This window comes from Scyliorhinus torazame, chromosome 19 (assembly GCF_047496885.1).
Source record: "Scyliorhinus torazame isolate Kashiwa2021f chromosome 19, sScyTor2.1, whole genome shotgun sequence".
NCBI lineage: Eukaryota > Metazoa > Chordata > Chondrichthyes > Carcharhiniformes > Scyliorhinidae > Scyliorhinus > Scyliorhinus torazame.
In genome coordinates, this window is record NC_092725.1 from 56,779,277 (window position 1) to 56,801,501 (window position 22,225).

General features: G+C 46.3%; 1 protein-coding gene across 40 annotated transcripts in view; it reads left to right on the top strand.

The window, feature by feature from the left end:
- nrcama (neuronal cell adhesion molecule a) overlaps positions 1–8,024 on the top strand; it is a 529,817-nt gene extending 521,793 nt beyond the window's left edge. For all 40 annotated transcript variants that reach the window (XM_072484330.1, XM_072484333.1, XM_072484335.1 and 37 more), the window contains one exon: positions 7,330–8,024. In XM_072484330.1, coding sequence (XP_072340431.1) covers positions 7,330–7,564 — 235 coding nt within the window. In that variant the 3' untranslated portion in view covers positions 7,565–8,024. The remainder of the gene's footprint in view (positions 1–7,329) is intronic.
- Positions 8,025–22,225: the final 14,201 nt, after the last annotated feature.

A 22,225-nucleotide genomic window follows, 5' to 3' on the forward strand; every position in this document is an offset into this window, starting at 1 on the left:
GCCAATCACAAATCAAGGTGAAGAAGAATTTCACTTCAGAATGTTAGTAACATTCATCAATTTGCATACTTTAAAATCCTCTTTGCTCGGAATTCCACCCTCCCATTGCTGGTTTGTTTTCCTCGCTGCCCATTAATGCATCAATTTGCCTCCTCCTTCGAGGCAGCATGCTTCCTTCTTCAGATTGTTGGCGTCAAATTGTGTTTTTGCCTTGCCTGTGAATAAGCTTCCCATGGAATTCCTCTCCCCACACCTACCCTTCCAAGCCCCAGCAGGAGTTACCAACTTTGAGGGAAGACGTGTAAAGAGAGAGAAAGATAAGGACTGAAGGTCAAATAAAAGAGAAAGAATGGGTGGAGAGAAGCCTGGAGAAAAAAGAAAAATCCACACTTTGTTCCATAGAATCATCATGGAATCATCGAATCACTACAGTGCAGAAGGAGGCCATTCAGCTCACTGAGTCTGTACCGATCCACTCCGCCCTATCCCCGTAACCTAACCTGCATATCCCTGGATACTAGGGGCCAATTTTATCATGGCCAAACTACCTAAACTGCCATCTTTGGGCTGAGAGAGGAAACCGGAGCATCCGGAGGAAACCCGTGCAGACACTGGGAGAACGAACAACATCCACACAGACAGTCACCCCAGGCCGGAATTCAACCCGGGTCCCTGGCGCTGTTAGGCAACAGTGCTAACCACTGTGCCACCGTGCCGCCCTGTTTCCCCAGTTTCTGCTTTAGGATGGTGTCTCTCTAATCACTGAAACCAAGTATGGTGCGTTGACTAAGGCTCGTTAAGATAATGGAACCATGAGGATCTACCCACCTGGCTTGCAATGCCCATGGTCATTAGTGAATCAGCAGCCAATATTCTACAACACCTGTTGTACAAATGAAGAATTTAGCGTCAGTATTGAAAGACCTATTAGTGCCCATATGCTCACTCCTGGGATCAATTCTGCACATTCGGATCAGGAGTAGGCCATTCAGCCCCACGAGACTGTCCCACCATTCAATCTGGTCATGACTGATCTGTGTCTTAACTGCATATACCTGCCTTTGGCACATAATCCCTTAATATCTTTGCTTGCTATCTCAGATTTAAAATTAACAACTGATCTAGCTTCAGCTACTGTCTGTGGGAGGGAATTCCAAACCTCTACCACCCTCTGAGTGAAGAAGTGCTTCCTAATATCTCTCCTGAATGGTTTAGCCCTAGTGTTTAGCCCAATTTTATAATCTCCAACCAGTGGAAATATCTTGAATACTTCAATCAGATCACCCTTTAACCTTCTAAATTCTAGCAAAATCAGGTCTCTTTTGAGTAATCTTTCCTCGTAACACAACCCTTATAATCCAGGTATCATGGGCGCGTCTCTCCGACCCCCGCCCGGCCGGAGAATCGGCGGTGGACCGCGCGAATCGGGCCCCGACGCCGGAACGCCATCTCCTGCCCGGGAAAAAATGGGCTGTAGCGGCGATCCTCCGGCGGCGCCGCGATTTTCCGGCCCGGAAGGGCCGAGCGGCCATCCTAACAAAAATCCGAGTCCCGTCAGCGCCGTTCTAACATGCTCTGGGCCCGCGGGACCTCAGGGTTGAAGGGTCCGGGGGCGGCCTGTGGGGGGGGAGGGGGGTCCAACCCCGGGGAGGGCCTCCGTAGTGGCCTGGCTCGCGACCGGGGCCCACCGATCGGCGGGCCAGCCTCTCTGGCTGCGGACCACTTCTCCTCCGCGCCAGCTCCTGGATCCCTGCGCCATTTGGGATGCCAGTGCGCATGCGCTGGGTCGATGCCGGGACCGGCAGCTGGAGCGGCATGGGCCACTCCAGCGCCGTGGTTCCCCACCAGGACCCGAGAATCGGGTCTCGGAACCAGAGTAAAGTACTCCCGTTTTGGCGCCGGCACACTGGCGCCGGACCAGAGAATCGCGGCCCATTTCTGTAAACCTACGTTGCACTCCCTCCAAGGCCAAAATATCCTTCCTAAGGTGTGGTGCACAGAATTGCTCACAGTACTCCAAATGGGGTCTAACCAGGGTTTTGTATAGCTGCCGCATAACCCCTTATATTCCAGTCACCTAAAAGCTAGCATTCCATTAGCCTTTTTGATTATTTTTTGCACTTGTTCCTGGCATTTTAAGGAACTGTGCACCTGAACCCCCAAGTATGTTTAGACATCCACTGTACCTAACCTCGTTCCATTCAGAAAGTACTCTGCTCTATCCTTTTTTAGTCCAAAATGGATAACCTCACACTTTCTTATATTGAATTCCATCAGCCATAATTTTGCCCATTCGCCTTGTCTGTCAGTATCTCCTTGCAATTCGTCTAGGCTACAATGCCATCTAACTTTAGAGCATCCACAAATGTAAATTAGATCAGAAAAATAATTGAGAGGGAATTCTAACTGAAGCAACAGTATGGACTGCGGGGTAAGGGAAGAAGGGGGAGGAGAGCACACTCAGTTGTTGGGAATAAAAAGATGATGGGAGCTAAATTCAAGTCATGACTCTTAGATTTGGCTATATTTGCACATTGCATTCATACCAACACTGCACATATCAATTCCTAACTAACTTGAGGCTCTAATTTTGCTGTTCAAAGTTTTCATAGAATCATAGAATTTACAGTGCAGAAGGAGACCATTTGGCCTATCGAGTCTGCACCGGCCCTTGGAAAGAGCACCCTATCCATCCCCACACCTTCATCCTTTACCCGTAGCCCCACCTAACCTTTTTTTGGACACTAAGGGCAATTTAGCATAGCCAATCCACCTAACCCGCACATCTTTGGACTGTGGGAGGAAACCAGAGCGCCCGGAGGAAACCCACGCAGACACGGGGAGAACATGCAGACTCCGTACAGACAATGACCCAAGCCGGGAATCGAACCTGCGACCCTGGCGCTGTGAAGCCATAGTGCTAGCCACTGTGCTGCCGTGCTGCCCACATCTAAGTATCTCGCAGACTCTTGGCATTCCAATTGGATATAATTAAAAGCATCAGTTATGCTCAAATTGGTCAACCCACCAGGTTAATGATAAGAATGGTACTGTACAGTTCTAATGTTCTACCACTGGGTGTCAGCAGCAAATCTAATATTTGGGAAGTGTGTTGAGTATTGTTGGGAACTTTTCTGTCTGCTGACTGTCAGGGTCCAACTTAATTAGGTTTGCACAGTTGCACTCCATGTAAGTTTACATACAAAACCTGGCACCAAAGTGCCATTGAAAAAAAAGGAAATAAGACATACATTCATTCATACAATATATCGAGTTCTGTTCACAGCCTCAGAATGTTCCAAATGCCTGAAGACCATGAAGTACTTTTGAAGTTTGCCACAGTGGCCATTTGAAAATTAGAATTCAGTCACAAAACAATAAATCTGGAAATAAAAATCTATTTATCATAAAGGTGGACAGTAGTAAAAACCCCAACTAGTTCACCGAAGTCCTTTAGGTAAGGAAATCTGCTGCCCTTACCAAGCCTGTACCCAACTTTGGGCTGGATTTTCTGTCCTCCTCCCACCCCCACCCACTGCATTTTTTCCGGCGGCGGAGACTGCTGCCCATTGGCCATCGGCAGGATCTTCCGGTCCCGCCGATGTCTCTGGCGTTTGGAAGACTTGCCCGTCCCACCACCGGGGAACCCACCGTGGGGAGGTCACCTTTGACGGGACGGGAAGATTCCGCTGGTGAAAAAGGCCGGATGTTCCTGTCCTCTTGTTCTCACACCAAAGGGATTAACCCTGAACTGCCCTCTGAAGGGACCTAGTAAACTGTTCAGTTGTATCGAAACTGCTTACACTGGTCCTGTTCAAGAAAGCAGCCCACCACCACCTTCTTGGATAAAGTTTTTGCCTCAGCCCTTCCACAGATTTACACGAGGGGAGTGTGTTTTGTGAACTTGGTCAGCAATTGTATATGTCAAGACATTGACTTCGAACTGACCTCAACCCCAAGTGCATCTGGGTTTGGAATAGGTAAAGCAGATTTCCCGATCATCACTGACAATTGTAGATAAGGATAGGGTTAGATCTTGTTCGGATTCCTTTTACAGTTGAGCAGCTTCTACTATTGCACATGGTATTGGTCACCTAGCCCGGTCACTAATGATCGCTGAGCAACTTTTGAATGCTCGGGGGCCACCGATCGACATGCGCGCGATCTGGTGAGGGGGGGGGGGGGGGGCTACCTCCTTCTGCGCCAGCCCACTGTGTGGCTCCACCATGTTGCGCGGCGCCGGTGCACAAGGGGCTGCCGCGCGCATGCGCGGACCCGCGGTGGCTGCGGCGCGCATTGAAGTGCCGCGTACGGCAGTTGAAGCAGCGGCAGAGCATTCCGGCGCTGTGCTGGCCCCCTGTGGGCTACAGAGTCTCTGAGCCAAGAGGCCCGTTGAAGCCGGCGTGTAACCCTCCGATGTTTACGTCGACATCAACACTTTGCTCCGTTTTTAGAGAATCCCGGCCAGAGTTCCAGAGACATCCAACACTCTGAGAGAAAAAAGTTTCTCCTCATCTGTCTTAAGTGACCAACCCCTTATTTATGCACAGTGATCCCTAGTTCTAAATTTTCCTGTAAGAATTAGGGGTGGGGCATGGTAGCACAGTGGTTAGCACTGCTGCCTCACGGTGCCAGAGACCCGGCTTGGTTCTGGCCTGTGGTGACTGGATGTGGAGTTTGCTCATTCTCCAGTGTCTGCATGGGTTTCCTCCGGGTGCTCCGGTTTCCTCCCACAGTCCAAAGGTGTGCAGGTGAGGTGGATTGGCCATGTTAAATTGTCCCATAGTGTCCAAAGATGTGACGGTTAGATGGGGTTACGAGGTTACAGGGATAGGGCGGTGCAGTGATCCTAGGTAGGATACTCTTTCAGAGGGTTGGTGCAGACTCAATAGGCTGAATGGCCTCCTTCTGCACTGTAGAGATTATATGGTATGAAACATCCTCTCCGTATTCACCCATTCATTACCCTTCAGGATCTTAAAGATTCTGAGTCACGAGTGTCTATCTTCAGAGTTGGTGTATCTTCAGTGCTCCACATGACGGCCCTTAATGCTGTTTCTTTTCTCTCACTTCCCCAGAGGCTCTGACTCTTACATTGAGGGTGGGGCCACAGTGCCACAAGGTAGCCCCTTCTCACTGAATCATGCATGTGTAAAACACAATGGTCAGTGTTGGCCAGTTGGTTGAACTTAGAAGGCGCCAAGGTTGGGGCCAGTCCTGCCACCCACCACATTTCACAGCAGTGGTCACTGTGTGATTTCACCCCAGGGGTACTGAGCTCAATTATTGCACCTCTACTGGTGCCCTGGCTGAGATAAACTAACTGGGAGTTGAAAGCTGATTTTTCTTTGATGGTCTGCATGGCTTAACGTTTCACCAAAGGCTGGGCCTACAAGGGAAACCAATAATGTTTCCATTCATGAGGGATCCTTTCTTCATTCTGCCACATGCCCATCCTTCATTCCCATCCCTCTATCTTCCTGGTATTCAGGAAACATATCCTGCCTCCCAGAATGGGTGATCCAGCAAAGATCAGTTGAAAACCAACATTTTTTTTGGTAAATTGTAAGTCAGCATTAATAAGTCTTGGTGGTATCAACTAAAACCAACATCAGTCAAATAGTTAATCTGGTCCTCACTGCTTCGCTGTACCCAAATTAGCAGTTGCAGCTACTAAATTATAATGGTGACTACACTTCAAAAAGTATTTGTTGGCTTTAAAGTGTTTTTGGTCATGGATTTCTCAACATTCAAAGTTTTCTAACTGTGGATAAACAAAATCAACGCCGACCACTCAGTGTGTTAAGGTTTGACGGTAACTAGGTTTTGCTGTGAATTCTGTTTCTGAAAAGAAAACCGTATTGCCGAGACATTCTGCGACACATGTTCAGAGCACCATGGTTACCTTTGGTCCTTCAGGATGGGCTGACGTTTCTAACCATTAACCGGGGGGGGGGGGGGGGGGGAAGAGTCACCTTTTGTTGGAAAGTGTCAGAAACCAGGGAGACCTGTCCAGAATCTCTCTGTAGAATCGCAGAGGGGGTCTCCCTGAACTGTTAGGCAATGCGAGCACATCAGTCGTTGCTCGGACAGACCATAAGACGTCGGAGCAGAATTAGGCCATTCGGCCCATTGAGTCTGCCATTCAATCACGGCTGATAAATTTCTCATCCCCATTCTCCTGCCTTCTCGCCATAACCCCTGACCCTCATTAATCAAGAAGCTATCTATCTCTGTCTTAAAGACACTCCGTCTCCTTCGACTGCCCATGGAGGACCGCCAGTGGTTAGCAGTGTGGGATAGCAAGGGTTGTTTTCGCATGTGTTTACCTTTGGTTGGTCTCTCCTTTTTCTTTTTGCTAATACAGCTTTTAGATGCTCTCCCCCCCCCCCCTTATTAAAAACTGGGCCAGCTGTCCATGAATTACTCGCGCCTGACAACAGACTGACCTTGCTGTTTCTTCTGACTGTTTTCATTTATTTCTTCTGCATTCTTTAATGGAAAATGTAGGTCTCTGGAAAGGTAAGGTGGCAACATGAAAGTCTGGCATGCCTCGAGTAACACTGAATGATTTGAATGCCTCCCCCCTACAGCATTTGCTTAACCTTTCTATGTCATGGAATGAGCTTAGTACAAACTCCCTTCATTTCAGAGCAGTCTCCATTTCTTTTCCCACTTGCATATCACCCTCCCGCTTCCTGCTAACTAACAGTCAACTAGCATCATCCCTTTTCCAGCCCAAAGGTCCCAGATGTATCCTTGAATCCCCTGACTAATATTTATTGCTGCTTTGCATCTCAGTTGACTGTCAGTGGCAGTTCTCAGTGGCCCAACAGGCTCCATTTACAATCTGAATGGAAATCCTGGTCATGGAGACGACTGATAAGTAATAACATGTGGCCACGACTTTAGATTCACCCTGGGCTAGAAAAGGGCATCCCAAGTGCCATTCCTTGTTTGATAAATGCTGCCATCCTTTCCTAGATAGTGCAACATGTCACCCCATGAACTGCTCATTTCCATTTCTTCCTTCCATGATTCCTTCCTACTTTGAAATGTCTTGGATTGTAATTGTAACCCATTGATTGTAGATGGAGTGAGATATGTGATTGGTCAAACTGGATGATGTATGGCAACCCTCCCCCCAAACCTTAGATGTCATGTAATGTAATGGGAGTATTTCATTAGAATGGCTTCCCAGTTCATTCCAATGGTGGAATCTACATTTGGGAGTACCCGCATTGATCCTCCTGTGAGTTAAGCAGTTTTTTTTTGCTCTGCACTGTATTTGCGTTTTCAAACTTTATTGAATGTCATTCTCCTTTTCAGTGACACTGAGGACCATAAACCACTTAAAGGTAGCCGGACACCTTCGGATGGGACAGTTAAGAAGGGAGTGAGCGATGACAGCCTGGTTGACTACGGCGAAGGTGGGGAAGGGCAGTTTAACGAAGACGGGTCTTTTATTGGACAATACAGCGGGAAGAAGGAAAAAGAGGCCGTGGAGGGCAACGAAAGCTCCGAGGCCCCGTCCCCGGTCAATGCCATGAACTCCTTTGTCTAACACGGGCGAGGGGAGCCACCCAGTGCCCCATGCACCAATAAATCCGTAGAGTTTATCCATTCACACTTATCTCCTGACTTGTCATTACATGCACGTTAAGAAAAAAAGCAACGATGAGCAGCGAATGCCTAAAGGTCCTGGGTGTCTAGATGAACAACGCAAGTGACCAGAAGAGCACAACCTAACGTGGACATTCAGGAATGGAGCGGAGCGGAGAGGGGTCGCGAATTGTCCACTAGTCCGGGAGCAGAAGTTCATCTTCCAGTTGTGTATATAGAGTTGGACTTGGCACGCTATTTTGTTGGGTTCACTTCTTCGTATCCTATTGGTTTGCGCTAACATAGTGCATGAGAACAGTTGTGTATCTCAGTGCCACCTAAGATAATGAGTGTATGCTGTGATGACAGTGGTCTGTATAATTTCTGTCTATAAAGTGCACAGTGCAGTGACTGAAAATGAATCTCGTTTTGTCGTCAGTGTTCACTTGGTATCCTGGAGCTCACCAATGTCAGTGGGATATTGTCTCGAAGGTGGTCATGAGCCTTCTTTGTTGAATATGTAACAACTGTTTGTGTCCTTTTTTAAACAAACAAAAAAACAATGTTGGGGTTGAATCCCGGTGCCAGATTTGAAGCGGGATGTGTTGGGATGGGGACTGAGCCCCTCCTCGTTCCACAACAGTAGTTCCTATTCTTTCCAGGAGAAAACGGGAGGGAATGTTTTATCCAATTAAGCTGCAAAGTTAATGTATCACCACACTGACCAGCACACATCACACACTTAAACCCCTCAAAGCCTTACACACGCATTTTTGTTTGTAAATTAAACCTAGCGACATGTTATACAGAGACTTTAACAGCAGCAGTTTAATTGTACCTGTTGGTCACTTCTACGCGTTATTACAGTTAGATTTACAGCCTTTTGGGATCCAAACAGAATAAAAGATGTGGCCTCTCTTTCTTAACCTAAAACAAAACTTTTTTCTTTTGCCCTGGGCGAACCAGATTCAAATTCTTTGGGGGGGGGGGGGAGACGACACTAGTCAAGAAACACAAGGGATAAAAACGAATTGGGATAACAAGCTCTTGTTTGCAAGAATAATGTTTGTTTTGCGATTGATTTTTTTCCCCGTCATAACTTGCATCAAGTTTAAGTAAGCATTGTTTATTTGGTTCTTGTTGTAGATATTGTGTTGTATTTTTGTAAATATGCTTTGACTGATTGGAATCGTAGAATCCCTACAGTGCAGAAGGAGGCCTTTCGTCCCATCGAGTCTGCACCGGCCCTTGGAAAGAGCACCGTACTTAAGCCCATGCCTCCACTCTATCCCCAGTAACTCCCCCTAACCTTTTGGACACTGAAGGGAATTGAGCATGGCCAATCCACCGAACCTGCACATCTTTGGGCTGTGGGAGGAAACCGGAACACCCGGAGGAAACCCACGCAGACACGGGGGGGGGGCCAGCAAACTCCACACACACAGTCACCCAGGGTCAGAATTGAACCCGGGTTCCTGGAGCTGTGGGGCAGCAGTGCTAACCATTGTGTCACCGTGCCGCCATCATGCGGTTGTCGACGCCCTCTGGCTTCTAGATTACCCCCAGTGCGTGCAGCTCAGGTTGTACCACGTGTGTGCGTACGTATCGCCGATGTAATGTGTAGGACTGTCCTAGAGTGTTCAGACGTTGCTGCAAGGGAAACCTGGGGGGGGGGCATGGGGACCCACTAAAACAGGAACTTTCTTTGTTTACTTCCGCCGCTTTTAGTTTGTTGGTTTAAAAATATACTTGGAGGATTGGTGGGTGGCTGTTTTATTGGGTGGGGGAAATTTGAGACATAAGGAAATGAGGCTGATGAAATCTCCAGCCACTCATCCATCCAACCGGAGTTGGCAACTATAATTATTGAACAGGCTTCTTTTCTCATCTCTCTGTATATTTTACGCTGCCAATTTGTAACAGCTACAAACTCGACGGCTGTGATAGTAGTCTGTTTTTTTTCCTCCACTAACCAGGACATCTCACTTCCAATATTTCTGTGCGCTGCTCCAGTAACAGTTTACTGGGCAGGCGAGGCCCATTTGTTTTCTTTTATACACACCCAATTCAAAATTAACTGCTGTTTGCAAGATGACCCTTTTATAAATCAAATTTTTGGGGGGAGTGGGGGGGGGAGGCGGGTTTACTTCAGAGACAGGACCGTAGCCAAAAAACAGGCCCTGGGACATTTTTATTTTGGTTAAATATTACATTCAACTTGCCAATGGGTTTCTTTGGAAAGAGTTGTCGACGGTGCTGGTGGAACAAAGTTAACCTCCAGCGTGGGTGACTTGGACGTGAGATTTCTTTTTGCATGAGAAGGTGTGGCAGTCAGACAAAGCTTTCTGCTCTATTCTGTTAAGGCTATTAAGAGCTTACTGATTTTTGTATCCAGAAAAAGGAAACAAATGGGAAAATAAATGTGCTTTAGACTTTACCACTTAGCATTTTTTTTTATTTGTTTCTGAGACAAGTGAAGCTCGCGTTGTTTCGTGGGCCTCAAAACAAGTTGCATTTCTATAGCACTCTTCATGATGTCCGCACAATCCAGAGCACGTTACGGTCAATCCCTGCAGTGCAGGAGGAGGCCCATCAGGTTCACACCGACTGTCCGAAAGAGCACCCCAACCAGGCTCACTCCCCTGTCCCATCCCGCATGACCAATCTGCCTAACCTGCACTTCTTCGGACTGTGGGAGGAGACTGGACCACTACAGAGGGGAGGAAACCCACTCAATGTGACACCCATTCAATTAAGTACTTTTGAAAAAGGACTACTGAACATAGACACGTAACAGAGGGTTAGGCATTTCGGTCCCTCAAATCCTCTCCATTAGATTCAACTAGATCATGGCTGATGATCTACCTCAATGCCTTTTTCTCCACACTGTCCCCATATCCCTCAATACCTTTAATATCTAGAAATCCTTTGAGTTCTGACCTGAATATACTCAATGGCTGAATCTCCACAGGCCTCTGGGGTGGAGAATTCCAAAGATTTTCCACCCTCTGAGTGGAGAAATTCCATCCTCATGGCCTGCCTCTTATTCTGAGACTGTGTCCCGTGGTTAGGAACATAGGAATTAGGAGCAGAAATCGGCAATTCAGCCCTTCGAGCCTGCTCCTCCATTCAATCAGGTCATGGCTGATCTCTTCCTGTTCTCAAAGCAACCTCCCTACTTGTTCCCCATATCCCTTTAACCCGTTTTTAAAAATCCAAAATGTATCTATATCCATCTTGGAACCATTTAATGACTCAGACTCCTCCGCACAATGGGGCAGCGAGTTCCACAAATTCACCACCCTCTGCGAAAAGTAGTGCCTCTTCATCTTAGTTTTAAATCTAGCGCCTTTCAATCTATGTCTATGACCTCTTGTTGATTACCCCACGAGGGGGAAATAGTTCTTGATCACTCACAGCCAGGAGAAACATCCTTCCTACATCTACCCTGTCAAGCCCTGTAAGAAGGAAGTTACCTCTCATTCTTCTGAACTCTAGAGAATCCAGGCCGAGACTCCTCAATTTCTCCTCATAGGACAATCATGCCATCCCAGGAATCAGTCCAGTGAACCTTCGTTGCACTGCCTCTACATCCTTCCTGAGGTAAGGAAACCAAAACTGTACACAATACTCCAGGTATGGTCTCCAAGGCTTTGTACAACTGCAGCAAGACTTCTTTACCCCTGTACTCAAATCCTCCTGCAACAAAGGCCAACATACCATTTGACTTTGTGATTGTTTATTGCACCTGCATTTCAGTGACTTATGAACAAGGCTACCCTGGTTCCTTCAGGCATCAGCTCTTCCCAATCTCACATTTAAAAATACTCTGCATTTCTTTTTTTTTAAATTTAGAATACCCAATTTTTTTTTTTCCAATTAAGGGGTAATTTAGCATGGCCAATCCACCTAACCTGCACATCTTTGGGTTGTGGGGGTTAAACCCACACAGACACGGGGAGAATGTGCAAACTCCACACGGACAGTGATCCAGGGCCAGGATTCGAACCCGAGTCGTCAGTGCCGCAGTCCCAGTGCTAACCATTGGGCCACATGCTGTCCTTGATACTCTGCTTTTCTGTTTTTCCTACCAAAGTGTATTGCCTCACGTTTTTCCACATTATGTCCCGCCTGCAATGTTCTTGCCCACTCACTTAACCTGTTTAAATCCCTTTCAAGCATCCTCACAAATCGTTTTCCCACCAGGTTTTGTGTCATCAGCAAACCTGGGAAATGTCACCTTTGGTCCCCACGTCCAAATCATTGTGAATACCTGGGGTCCAAACCCTGATCCTTGCTGTACCCCATTAGTCACAGCCTGCCATCCTGAGAATGATCCATTTATTCCTCTTTTTTTATCTGTCTGATGACCTATCCTCAATCCACGCCAGTATATTACCCCCAATCCCATATGCTCTGATTTTGATTACTAATCTCTTGTGTAGGACCTTATTTGAAAGCCTTCTGAAAATCCAAATACACCACATTTACTGATTCTTCATGGTCTGTTTTGCCAGTTACAGCTTTAAAAAACTGCGACACGTTTGTTGAGCATGATTTATTTTTCAAAAATTCACATTGACTCAGTCCAATTGTGTTCATTAATTTCTAAGTATCCAGTTATCACATCCTTGATAATAAATTCTAGCATTTACTCTCAATGTCAGGCTAACAGGCCTATAGCTCTTTGTTTGTCCTCTTCCCTCCCTCCCTCACTCACTATAATGTAGACATTTCTTTCCTATAGCTGCTGTAGAGCAACATTTTCTATTCAAGTGGCTAATCGAATAAGGAGTAATAGATATTGCTCTACTCTGTCTTCTGCCAATGCAAAATGGTGGTCTGCACACGCACACTGGTTCACACAAACACAGAAATCTACTGACACTATTGTGCTGCGCCTAGACTCCCAGTATCAGTCTACAGACCTCTGTGCATGAGGAATTAAGGGCTCACCTTAATGCACCGGTTCCTGGGGAATGTGTCAGTAGGTACAAGGTCCCCATAGAGAGTCTTGGGCAGTATTTATAATAATCCTTATTACTGTCACAAGTAGGCTTACATTTACACTGCAATGAAGTTACTGAGACAATCTCCTAGTCGCCACATTCCGGCACCTGTTCGGATACACCGAGGGAGAATTCAGAATATCCAATTCACCTAACAGCACGTCTTTCGGGACTTGTGTGAGGAAACCGGAGCACCCGGAGGAAACCCACGCAGACATGGGGAGAACGTGCAGACTCTGCACAGACAGTGGTCCAAGCCGGGAATCGAACCCGGGGCCCTGGCACTGTGAAGTAACAGTGCGAACAACTCTGCTACCGTGCCTCCCTATGGGGGTCCTGTCTGGTCTTCTTCGCCCCTATCCCCTCCCTTGTCTCTCAGTGTAAGCACTCTCTGGGAATCCCCTGTCTCACGCTTGCTTATATCATGACGATTCTGACTGCCATATACTTTCTCCAGGCTGAATGGATGGCAGAGAGTGGTTATCACAGGGAACTCCAATGATTTGCTACCACCGCTTTTACCATAGGCAACCCTGCAATTATTCCTTGCAGAAATGCACTTTTTCAAGCTAACCAGCGATATTAATTCTGGTTACAAGCAGCTGTGATTAATCCCAGCCCATTGGTATCCATGGCAAAGAGAATGCAGTGTTTTACCTTAAGTCTGTGTCTTTCCTTTATGTATTATAATTTAAATAACCCACAGTGGATGAGCATAAATGAACACAGTTTCACATTTCTTTCCGTGTATCCATTAAAAGGTCACAGCTGTGATGATTTCAGCAGCGCCATCTTTGGTCCAGGCTGCTGCTAACTCGAGCATTCCTAGTGACATGATGGAGCCGCCTGCTGGAACTTCACATGCTCAGAGCATGCCCAGCATTGGCAGAAAACACAGCCATTCCTGTGATGCTTCCTTTGTATTTACGAATCGGGCATCGAGTCCTTAAGTGTTCAATGGTCTGTTCTGGGTGACCATAGTCACCCACAGGAGAGTTTTAATTAACCACCCACTATGGTTGTGTGGCTTTCCAAGCTCCATCAAGGTTCAAGTTGCATTGTCGAGGGTTCTGAGTGCTTTTGAGGAGCATAGAATTTACAGTGCAGAAGGAGGCCAATCGGCCCATCGAGTCTGCACTGGCTCTTGGAAAGAGCACCCCACCCAAGCCCACATTTCCACCCTATCCCCATATCCCAGTAACCGCACCTATCCCCATTACCCAGTAACCCCACCCAACACTAAGGGCAATTTTGGACACTAAGGACAATTTAGCATGGCCAATCCACCTAACCTGCACATCTTTGGACCGTGGGAGGAAACTGGAGCACCCGGAGGAAACCCACGCACACACTGGGAGAACGTGCAGACTCCGCACAGACAGTGACCCAAGCCGGGAATCGAACCTGGGACCCTGGAGCTGTGAAGCAATTGTGCTAACCACAATGCTACTGTGCTGCCCAGCATAGTTGAGATGCTGATGGACGAGGAGGCATTTGTTTTTTTCTGTTCAGTAAACTTGATGGAGGGTTGTGACATGATGGCAATGGATAATGCCGTGATGTGCAACAGCTCAGGCAGCCAAGGTATTGGGATGAAGGGCAGCATGGTGGCGCAGTGGGTTAGCTCTGCTGCCTCGCAATGCCAAGGTTTCCAGGTTCGATCCCGGCTCTGGGTCACTGTGTGGAGTTTGCACATTATTCCCATGTTTGCGTGGGTTTCGCCCCCACAACCCAAAGATGTGCAGGCTAGGTGGATTGGCCACGCTAAATTGTCCCTTAATTGGAAAAAATGAATTGGGTACTTTAAATTTATTTTTTAACAAATGTATTGGGATAGACTTAGGGTTCCACTGATGGACGGTATTGCAGATTCAGCTGGACATCGTAAGAAGTCTCACAATTTAAGGTCCAACAAGTTTATTTGAAATCACAAACTTTTGGAGCGCTGCTCCTTCATCAGGTGAAGTCTACATCCTTTCTACATACACAGTTGGACATCAGTAAGGCAAGTGTGGCTGCTTCACAATGACACACAGTAATTGTGTGATTAATGTAGGAATTTTAGATATTGTATTTAATGTATTTGGTGCATCAAGGTTTAAAAGCCAGAATTAATGTGTGTATGACTGCTGCAGTCATGCTTTGAAAGAATCCTGGTTTGAAAGGTTTTTGGAAGCCACCAGTGCAATTGAAGCATTGTAAAAGCTTGGGATAATGGATTTTTGTTTGGATTAAAAGGGTTCCTCATGGAGTATTCAATTAGAGACCTTTGTGTTCAGTTAGTAAGATGATGTAACTAATGGGAAGAGCTGAGTGTAACAAACATTTTAACAAATTGTTCAGTTGGGAGATGGAGGTCAAACTATGAAGACAATTTCTGAAGACTTTCGCAAGAGATGCTGCAGTGTTCTGACAAGAACGGGTCTCTTTCTTTAAAGCAGTGTCAAAAGATCTCTCTTTCTCAAAGTGGAGCATCCAGGCGTCTCTTTACAGCGAATATTCCTGTGTGATAACTGTATTTAAAAGTGAATTGGGGATCTGAGATGGTTCTGTTTGAGTGGAAGAAAAGATAGCAGTTAAGGGCTATTGTGTCACTGTATTGGTTAGCATTGTTTAAGGGGTAATTGTAAGTTATTTTCTTGTGTGATGTTAAATATATTATAATGCTGTGTTATAAATAAAATTTGTTTTACTGTACCATGGCAGTTAAATTTCCCAGCTTATATACCTGCCCACTATATGATGGGCTTGCCAATCAGAATGGGTTCTCATCTCCACCTGAAATGTTCACTCTCTTTCCAGAGCGGTTGGGGAGTGTTTAAACTAATGTGGCATGGGGATGGGAAACAATGCAGGAAGTCGGAAGGTAGTAAAACAAGGGCAGAAACAAAAGGCAGTAAGGGGGAAAGTGTAAGGCAGAGAAGCCATAGTCAAAAATCAAAAAGGGCGACAGTACAATGTACAGAGACTGAGGGGAGCTCAGTGAATAGGCCCAGTAATACTAAACGGAATAAAACGGGATGTTAAAAACATAAATGGAAAGCGACGCGGCAGGTTGTTACATGAAGATATGGGTTCAACGACAAGGAAAATTAGGAGAAACGTTAAGAGGAAAAATAACTTAGGAGAGGTTACCGATCAAGGTGTTAAGATTCAAAACAGAGGTATAAAAGCCAACATAAGTGTACTTCACCTGAATGCTCGTAGTATTCGGAATAAGGTAAACGAGTTGATGGCGCAAATCATCGTGAATGATTATGATTTAGTGGCCATTACTGAAACATGGTTAAAGGATGGTCACGACTAAATATCCAAGGGTATCAAACTATTCGGAAGGACAGAGTGGATGGTAAAGGAGGTGGTGTAGCTCTGTTATTTAAGGATGACATCCGGGCAATAGTAAGAGATGACATCGGTGCTATGGTGGATAAGTTTGAATCCATTTGGGTGGAAATCAGGAATAGGAAGGCGAAAAAGTCACTGATAGGAGTAGTCTATAGGCCACAAAATAGTAACATTACTGTGGGGCAGGCAATAAACAGAGAAATAACTGATGCATGTCGAAATGGTACAGCAGTTATCATGGGGGATTTTAATCTACATGTTGATTGGTTTAACCAGGTCGGTCAAGGCAGCCTTGAGGAGGAGTTTATCAAATGTATCCGCGATAGTTTCCTAGAACAGTGTGTAATGGAAACTATGAGGGAACAAGCGGTCCTGGATCTGGTCCTGTGTAATGAGACAGGATTGATTAATGATCTCACAGTTAGGGATCCTCTCGGAAGGAGCGATCATAATATGGTGGAATTTAAAATACAGATGGAGGGGGAGAAGCTAAAATCAAATACTAGTGTTCTGTGCTGAAACAAAGGAGATTACAATGGGATGAGAGAAGAACTAGCTAAGGTAGACTGGGATCAAAGACTTTATGGTGAAACAGTTGAGGAACAGTGGAGAACCTTCCAAGCGATTTTTCACAGTGCTCAGCAAAGGTTTATACCAACAAAAAGCAAGGACGGTAGAAAGAGGGAAAATCGACCGTGGATATCTAAGGAAATAAGGGAGAGTATCAAATTGAAGGAAAAAGCATACAAAGTGGCAAAGATTAGTGGGAGACTAGAGGACTGGGAAATCTTTAGGGGGCAACAGAAAGCTGCTAAAAAAGCTATAAAGAAGACTAAGATAGATTATGAGAGTAAACTTGCTCAGAATATAAAAACAGATAGTAAAAGTTTCTACTAATATATAAAACAAAAAAGAGTGGCTCAGGTAAATATTGGTCCTTTAGAGGATGAGAAGGGAGATTTAATAATTGGACATGAGGAAATGGCTGAGGAATTGAACAGGTTTTTTGCGTCGGTCTTCACAGTGGAAGACACAAATAACATGCCAGTGACTGATGGAAATGACGCTATGACAGGTGAGGACCTTGAGATGATTGTTATCACTCAGGAAGTAGTGATGGGCAAGCTAATGGGGCTAAAGGTAGACAAGTCTCCTGGCCCTGATGGAATGCATCCCAGAGTGCTAAAAGAGATAGCTAGGGAAATTGCAAATGCACTAGTGATAATTTACCAAAATTCACTAGACTCTGGGGTGGTCCCAGCAGACTGGAAATTAGCAAACATGACACCACTGTTTAAAAAAGGAGGGAGGCAGAAAGCGGGTAATTATAGGCCAGTTAGCTTAACTTTGGTAGTAGAGATAGTAAGATAAAACTGGAATCTATCATCAAGGAAAAAGTAGCGAGGCATCTGGATAGAAATTGTCCCATTGGGCAGACGCAGCATGGGTTCATAAAGGACAGGTCGTGCCTAACTAATTTAGTGGAATTTGTTGAGGGCATTACCAGTGTGGTAGATAACGGGGAGCCAATGGATGTGGTATATCGGGATTTCCAAAAAGCCTTTGACAAGGTGCCACACAAAAGGGTGCTGCATAAGATAAAGATGCATGGCATTAAGAGTAAAGTAGTAGCATGGATAGAGGATTGGTTAATTAATAGAAAGCAAAGAGTGGGGATTAATGGGTGTTCTGGTTGGCAATCAGTAGCTAGTGGTGTCCCTCAGGGTCCAGTGTTGGGCCCACAATTGTTCACAATTTACATAGATGATTTGGAGTTGGGGACCAAGTGCAATGTGTCCAAGTTTGCAGACCACACTAAGATGAGTGGTAAAGCAAAAAGTGCAGAGGATACCGGAAGTCTGCAGAGAGATTTTGATAGGTTAAGTGAATGGGCTCAGGTCTGGCAGATGGAATACAATGTTGTCAAATGTGAGGTTATCCATTTTGGTAGGAATAATAGCAAAAGAGATTATTATTTAAATGATAAAATATGCCGCTGTGCAGAGAGACCTGGGTGTGCTAGTGCATGAGTCACAAAAAGTTGGTTTACAGGTGCAACAGGTGATTAAGAAGGCAAATGGAGTTTTGTCCTTCATTGCGAGAGGGATGGAGTTTAAGACTAGGGAGGTTATGCTGCAATTGTATAAGGTGGTAGTGAGGCCACACCTGGAGTATTGTGTTCAGTTTTGCTCTCCTTACCTGAGAAAGGACGTACTGGTGCTGGAGGATGTGCAGAGGAGATTCACTAGGTTAATCCCAGAGCTGAAGGGGTTGGATTATGAGGAGAGGTTGAGAAGACTGGGACTGTACTCGTTGCAATTTAGAAGGATGAGGGGTGAATCTTATAGAAACATATAAAATTATGAAGGGAATAGATAGGATAGATGCGGGCAGGTTGTTTCCACTGGCGGGTGAAAGCAGAACTAGGGGGCATAGCCTCAAAATAAGGGGAAGTAGATTTAGGACTGAGTTTAGGAGGAACTTCTTCACCCAAAGGGTTGTGAATCTATGGAATTCCTTGCCCAGTGAAGCAGTTGAGGCTGCTTCATTAAATGTTTTTAAGATAAAGATAGGTAGTTTTTTGAAGAATAAAGGGATTAAGGGTTATGGTGTTCTGGTCGGAAAGTGGAGCTGAGTCCACAAAAGATCAGCCATGATCTCACTGAATGGCGGAGCAGGCTCGAGGGGCCAGGTGGCCTACTCCTGCTCCTAGTTCTTATGTTCTTTCTCTCCACAGATACTGTGTGCACGTATATTGCTGAATATTTCCAGCATTTGTTTCGATTTTCCTTGCGAATATCCAGTCTTCCTAAGTCTGAAAGAACAGGGGCTGGATTCTCCGTTCATGAGGCTAAACGCCAACCCCAGAGGATCAGTGGTGTTTCACGACGGGAAGATCGGCACGAAACCCTCACCGATTCCAGTACCGGTGAGAGGCTAGCACCGGCGGAACACGCGGAAAACGGGCGGAGAATCGGCGGGTTCAGGGCCACACATGAACAGGGTTGACATCTGCAGCTACATACGCCGACACCCCCACACACACACGCATGACCCCTCACCATTCCCCTTAGCCCTAGCAGAAGCCACCCAGCCAGTGGCATGGATCTCGGCCAAGTGTGGCGGCGCTGGACACTGCAGCTGGCACGCCAGGTTCCCGACCACTGGGACCACACGTGGCCCACACCGCCGGGAACTCGGCCCATCAGAGGCAGAGCATCGCGGGTGGGCTGGCCTTTGACGCTCCAAAGGGGCTGCGACGGCGCGCATCCCGCATCCCGATGACACCGATTAGGAGGGGCCGGAGCATCGCGAACCAGCATCAAACCTGCACCTGCCTCGATTTTGGCGCCAGGAGCCATTCTCCGCCCGATCACCTTTCTCGATTTCAGCGTCGGGTTACGGAGAATCCCGTCCCTAGATCTATGCCGAGTTTTTCACTGATTGTACGAGAGCTCCTGTGTGGAAGCAATGGCTGAAGGCCATTGCAAAAACATTTAGGATCGGTGCTGTTAATGATTTTAACAATTATGTTTTTACTGGTTACTCAATTAACCATCACATGACAATAACTCACCCCCACGGTTCAGGATTTATTTACTATTTTATATCCACAGGAAGCATTTTAAAATTGAGTTACTTTCAAACGTTAGGGTTTGTGTATCCCTACACGTTTGGTTGGGGGTTGGGGTGGGAGACAATCTCAAAATGAAAGGAGGTTGTTGTGTTATTTTGTCCAAAGGAAAAAATAATAATCAGTTCATTGAACATAAATACCTCATCCCCATTTTGTTTGGCAGCCTCTAGTCTTCCTCCGGCTGTGAACAGACGGCGCTGCATCTTTGGGTTTTGCCGAGGTGTCATGGGAATGTCACTTTAAGAAATGTTTGTCTGCTCAAGTGGCTGCAGTGATATCAGAGTGTGGGTGGAGCTGAGCTCTGGCTCTGCTTTTTCGTTTCGCTTTGAGCAAAAGCTTGGGTGTTGTCTGTGTTTGTTGGTTTCGTTTTAGTGTTGGAGCTGAAGCCAGCCAAAGAAGGTGTAATTTCGATCTCTCTGCAATCTAAAGACTATCTCTAGATCATTTGATGAATTCAGAGTGATAACTGCTCTCAGTAGAGAATTTAAACCTGATGTGCTTCTGGAAAAAGGATTTTTGTCTTATGGATATTAAAAGGAAAGTTTAAGGATTACTTAGAGTGTTGTATTCTCTGGGGGGTGTATTTGTTTTGATGGCTGCTAAACTGTTCACTGTATGTTTTAAAAAGCTTAACTGAGTTCATAGAAAAAACATTGGGCGGAATTCTCCGACCCCTCGCTGGGTCGGAGAATCGGCGCCGCGCCGCGCAAATCGCGGCACGCCGCCCGGAAGCTGGGACTCCAGAATCGACGCCATTGGCGCCGGCGTGGTCGATGCAGTGCTGGTAGGGGTACGCGGTGACTCTCCGGCACAGGCCGGTGCGCCGATTCTCCAGCCCGGATGGGCCGAGCGGCCGTCATCAAAAAGGCTGAGTGCCGCCGGCGCAGTTCTAATATCCCGTGAGCCGGCGGGACCTCACCGCTGAATGGTCTGGGGGCGGCCTGTGGGGGTGGAGGGGGGGTCCAACCCGGGGGGGGGGGGGCTCCGTAGAGGCCTGGCCCACGATCGGGGCCCACCGATTGGCGGGAATGCCTCTCTGCCCCCAGCCTCCTTTCCTCCGCACCGGCTCCTATAGCCCTGCGCCATTTGGCACCGGCGTGAGGAAGAAGGCCACTGTGCATGTGCTAGTTGCCGCCGGCCCAACTGCGCATGCGCGGATCCCGCGGCCCTTGGATCAGCAGCTGGAGCGGCATAGGCCACTCAACCGCCATCCTCGCTCCCTGTGGGCTGCAGAACGGGGTCCCAGAATGGGTGCCGACGCCGGAGTAAAACACTCCCGTTTTTACTCCGGCGTCGGCACTTAGCCGCCCAAGGGGAGAATTCCTCCCCGGTTTTGTTTTAAAAATAACTTTTCCATTTCTGCTGTACCACACCTGTAGAGTGGGCCGTCTGCTCCCCATACCACAATCTATTAAAAGCCGTGGGTCAGGTGAACTCCATGTTACACTTTGGGGTTCTCTAAACCCTGGCCCATAACAAATTGGGGGCTCGAGGGAGATAAAAGTCTATCTATTGGATTCGCTTGTGAACTTAAAGACAGTGAGGGGTGAGCATATTGTGGTTGTTTTTCAGGTGTGGTATTTCAGTTTAAGTAGAGTGTGTTGTGGACAATGGCTCTTTTAGAGGCTCTTTCAGAGTTTTTGGGGGTGGAGATGGTCACACGCAGTTGGCAAAAACATTGCAGTTAGCATTACCTGACAAAATGCGAAAAGATGAGGTAATTATGGCAGTGGTTAAGCATTTAATATTGCCTGAGATACAGTTTGACTCATTGGAAATGGCAAAAATTCAGTTTAAAATAAACAAATGGAATATGAGAGAATTAAAGGAGCTTGAATACGAAAGAGAGAGAGAGGAAAAAGAAAGAGATAGAGAGGAAAAAGAGAGAGAAGAAAGGAAAACAGAAAGAATAGCCCGAGTCAAACAAAAAGTAAGATAAAGGGAGATACAGATCAGGGAAAAAGACAAAGAGAGAGAGTTTGAACTTCAGAAAATGGCCATGAAACATGACAGTCAGTTAGAATTGGGGGACGTAAAGGGAAACTTACAGTTGGAGGATAGTGATGAGGATAGTGACAAAGAGCATCATAAGTCGAATGCTTTGTGGGGATCTATTTAAATATGTTCACGCAGATCCAAGATTTGATGAGAATGAGGTAGAAGCCTTTTTCATTTCATTTGAGAAGGTAGCTAAACAGGAGATGTGGGTAGAGCTAGTGAAATGTTTGCATCACTATCGGCGGAGGTATCTGGGACGTATGAGGAGCTGACAAAATCCATCTTAGGTGCATATGAACTTGTGCCTGAAGCCTACAGACAAAGGTTTAGAAACTTAAGGAAATAATTTTGTCAAACATACATGGAGTTTGAAAGGCTCAAACAGAGTAATTTTGATTGGTGGATAAGGGCTTTGAAAATAGAGCAAATGTATGAAGCTCTCAGAGAAATTATACTTTTGGAGGAGTTTACAAATTCAATTCCTGATGTAGTGAGAACTCATGTGGAAGAGCAGAGTGTTAAAACTGTGAGGTGAGCAGCAGAAATGGCAGATGATTATGAATTAGTTCATAAATCGAAACTTGGTTGCCAACATCAGTTTCAGCCTGTGAGGGACAGAAACTGGGGACATGAT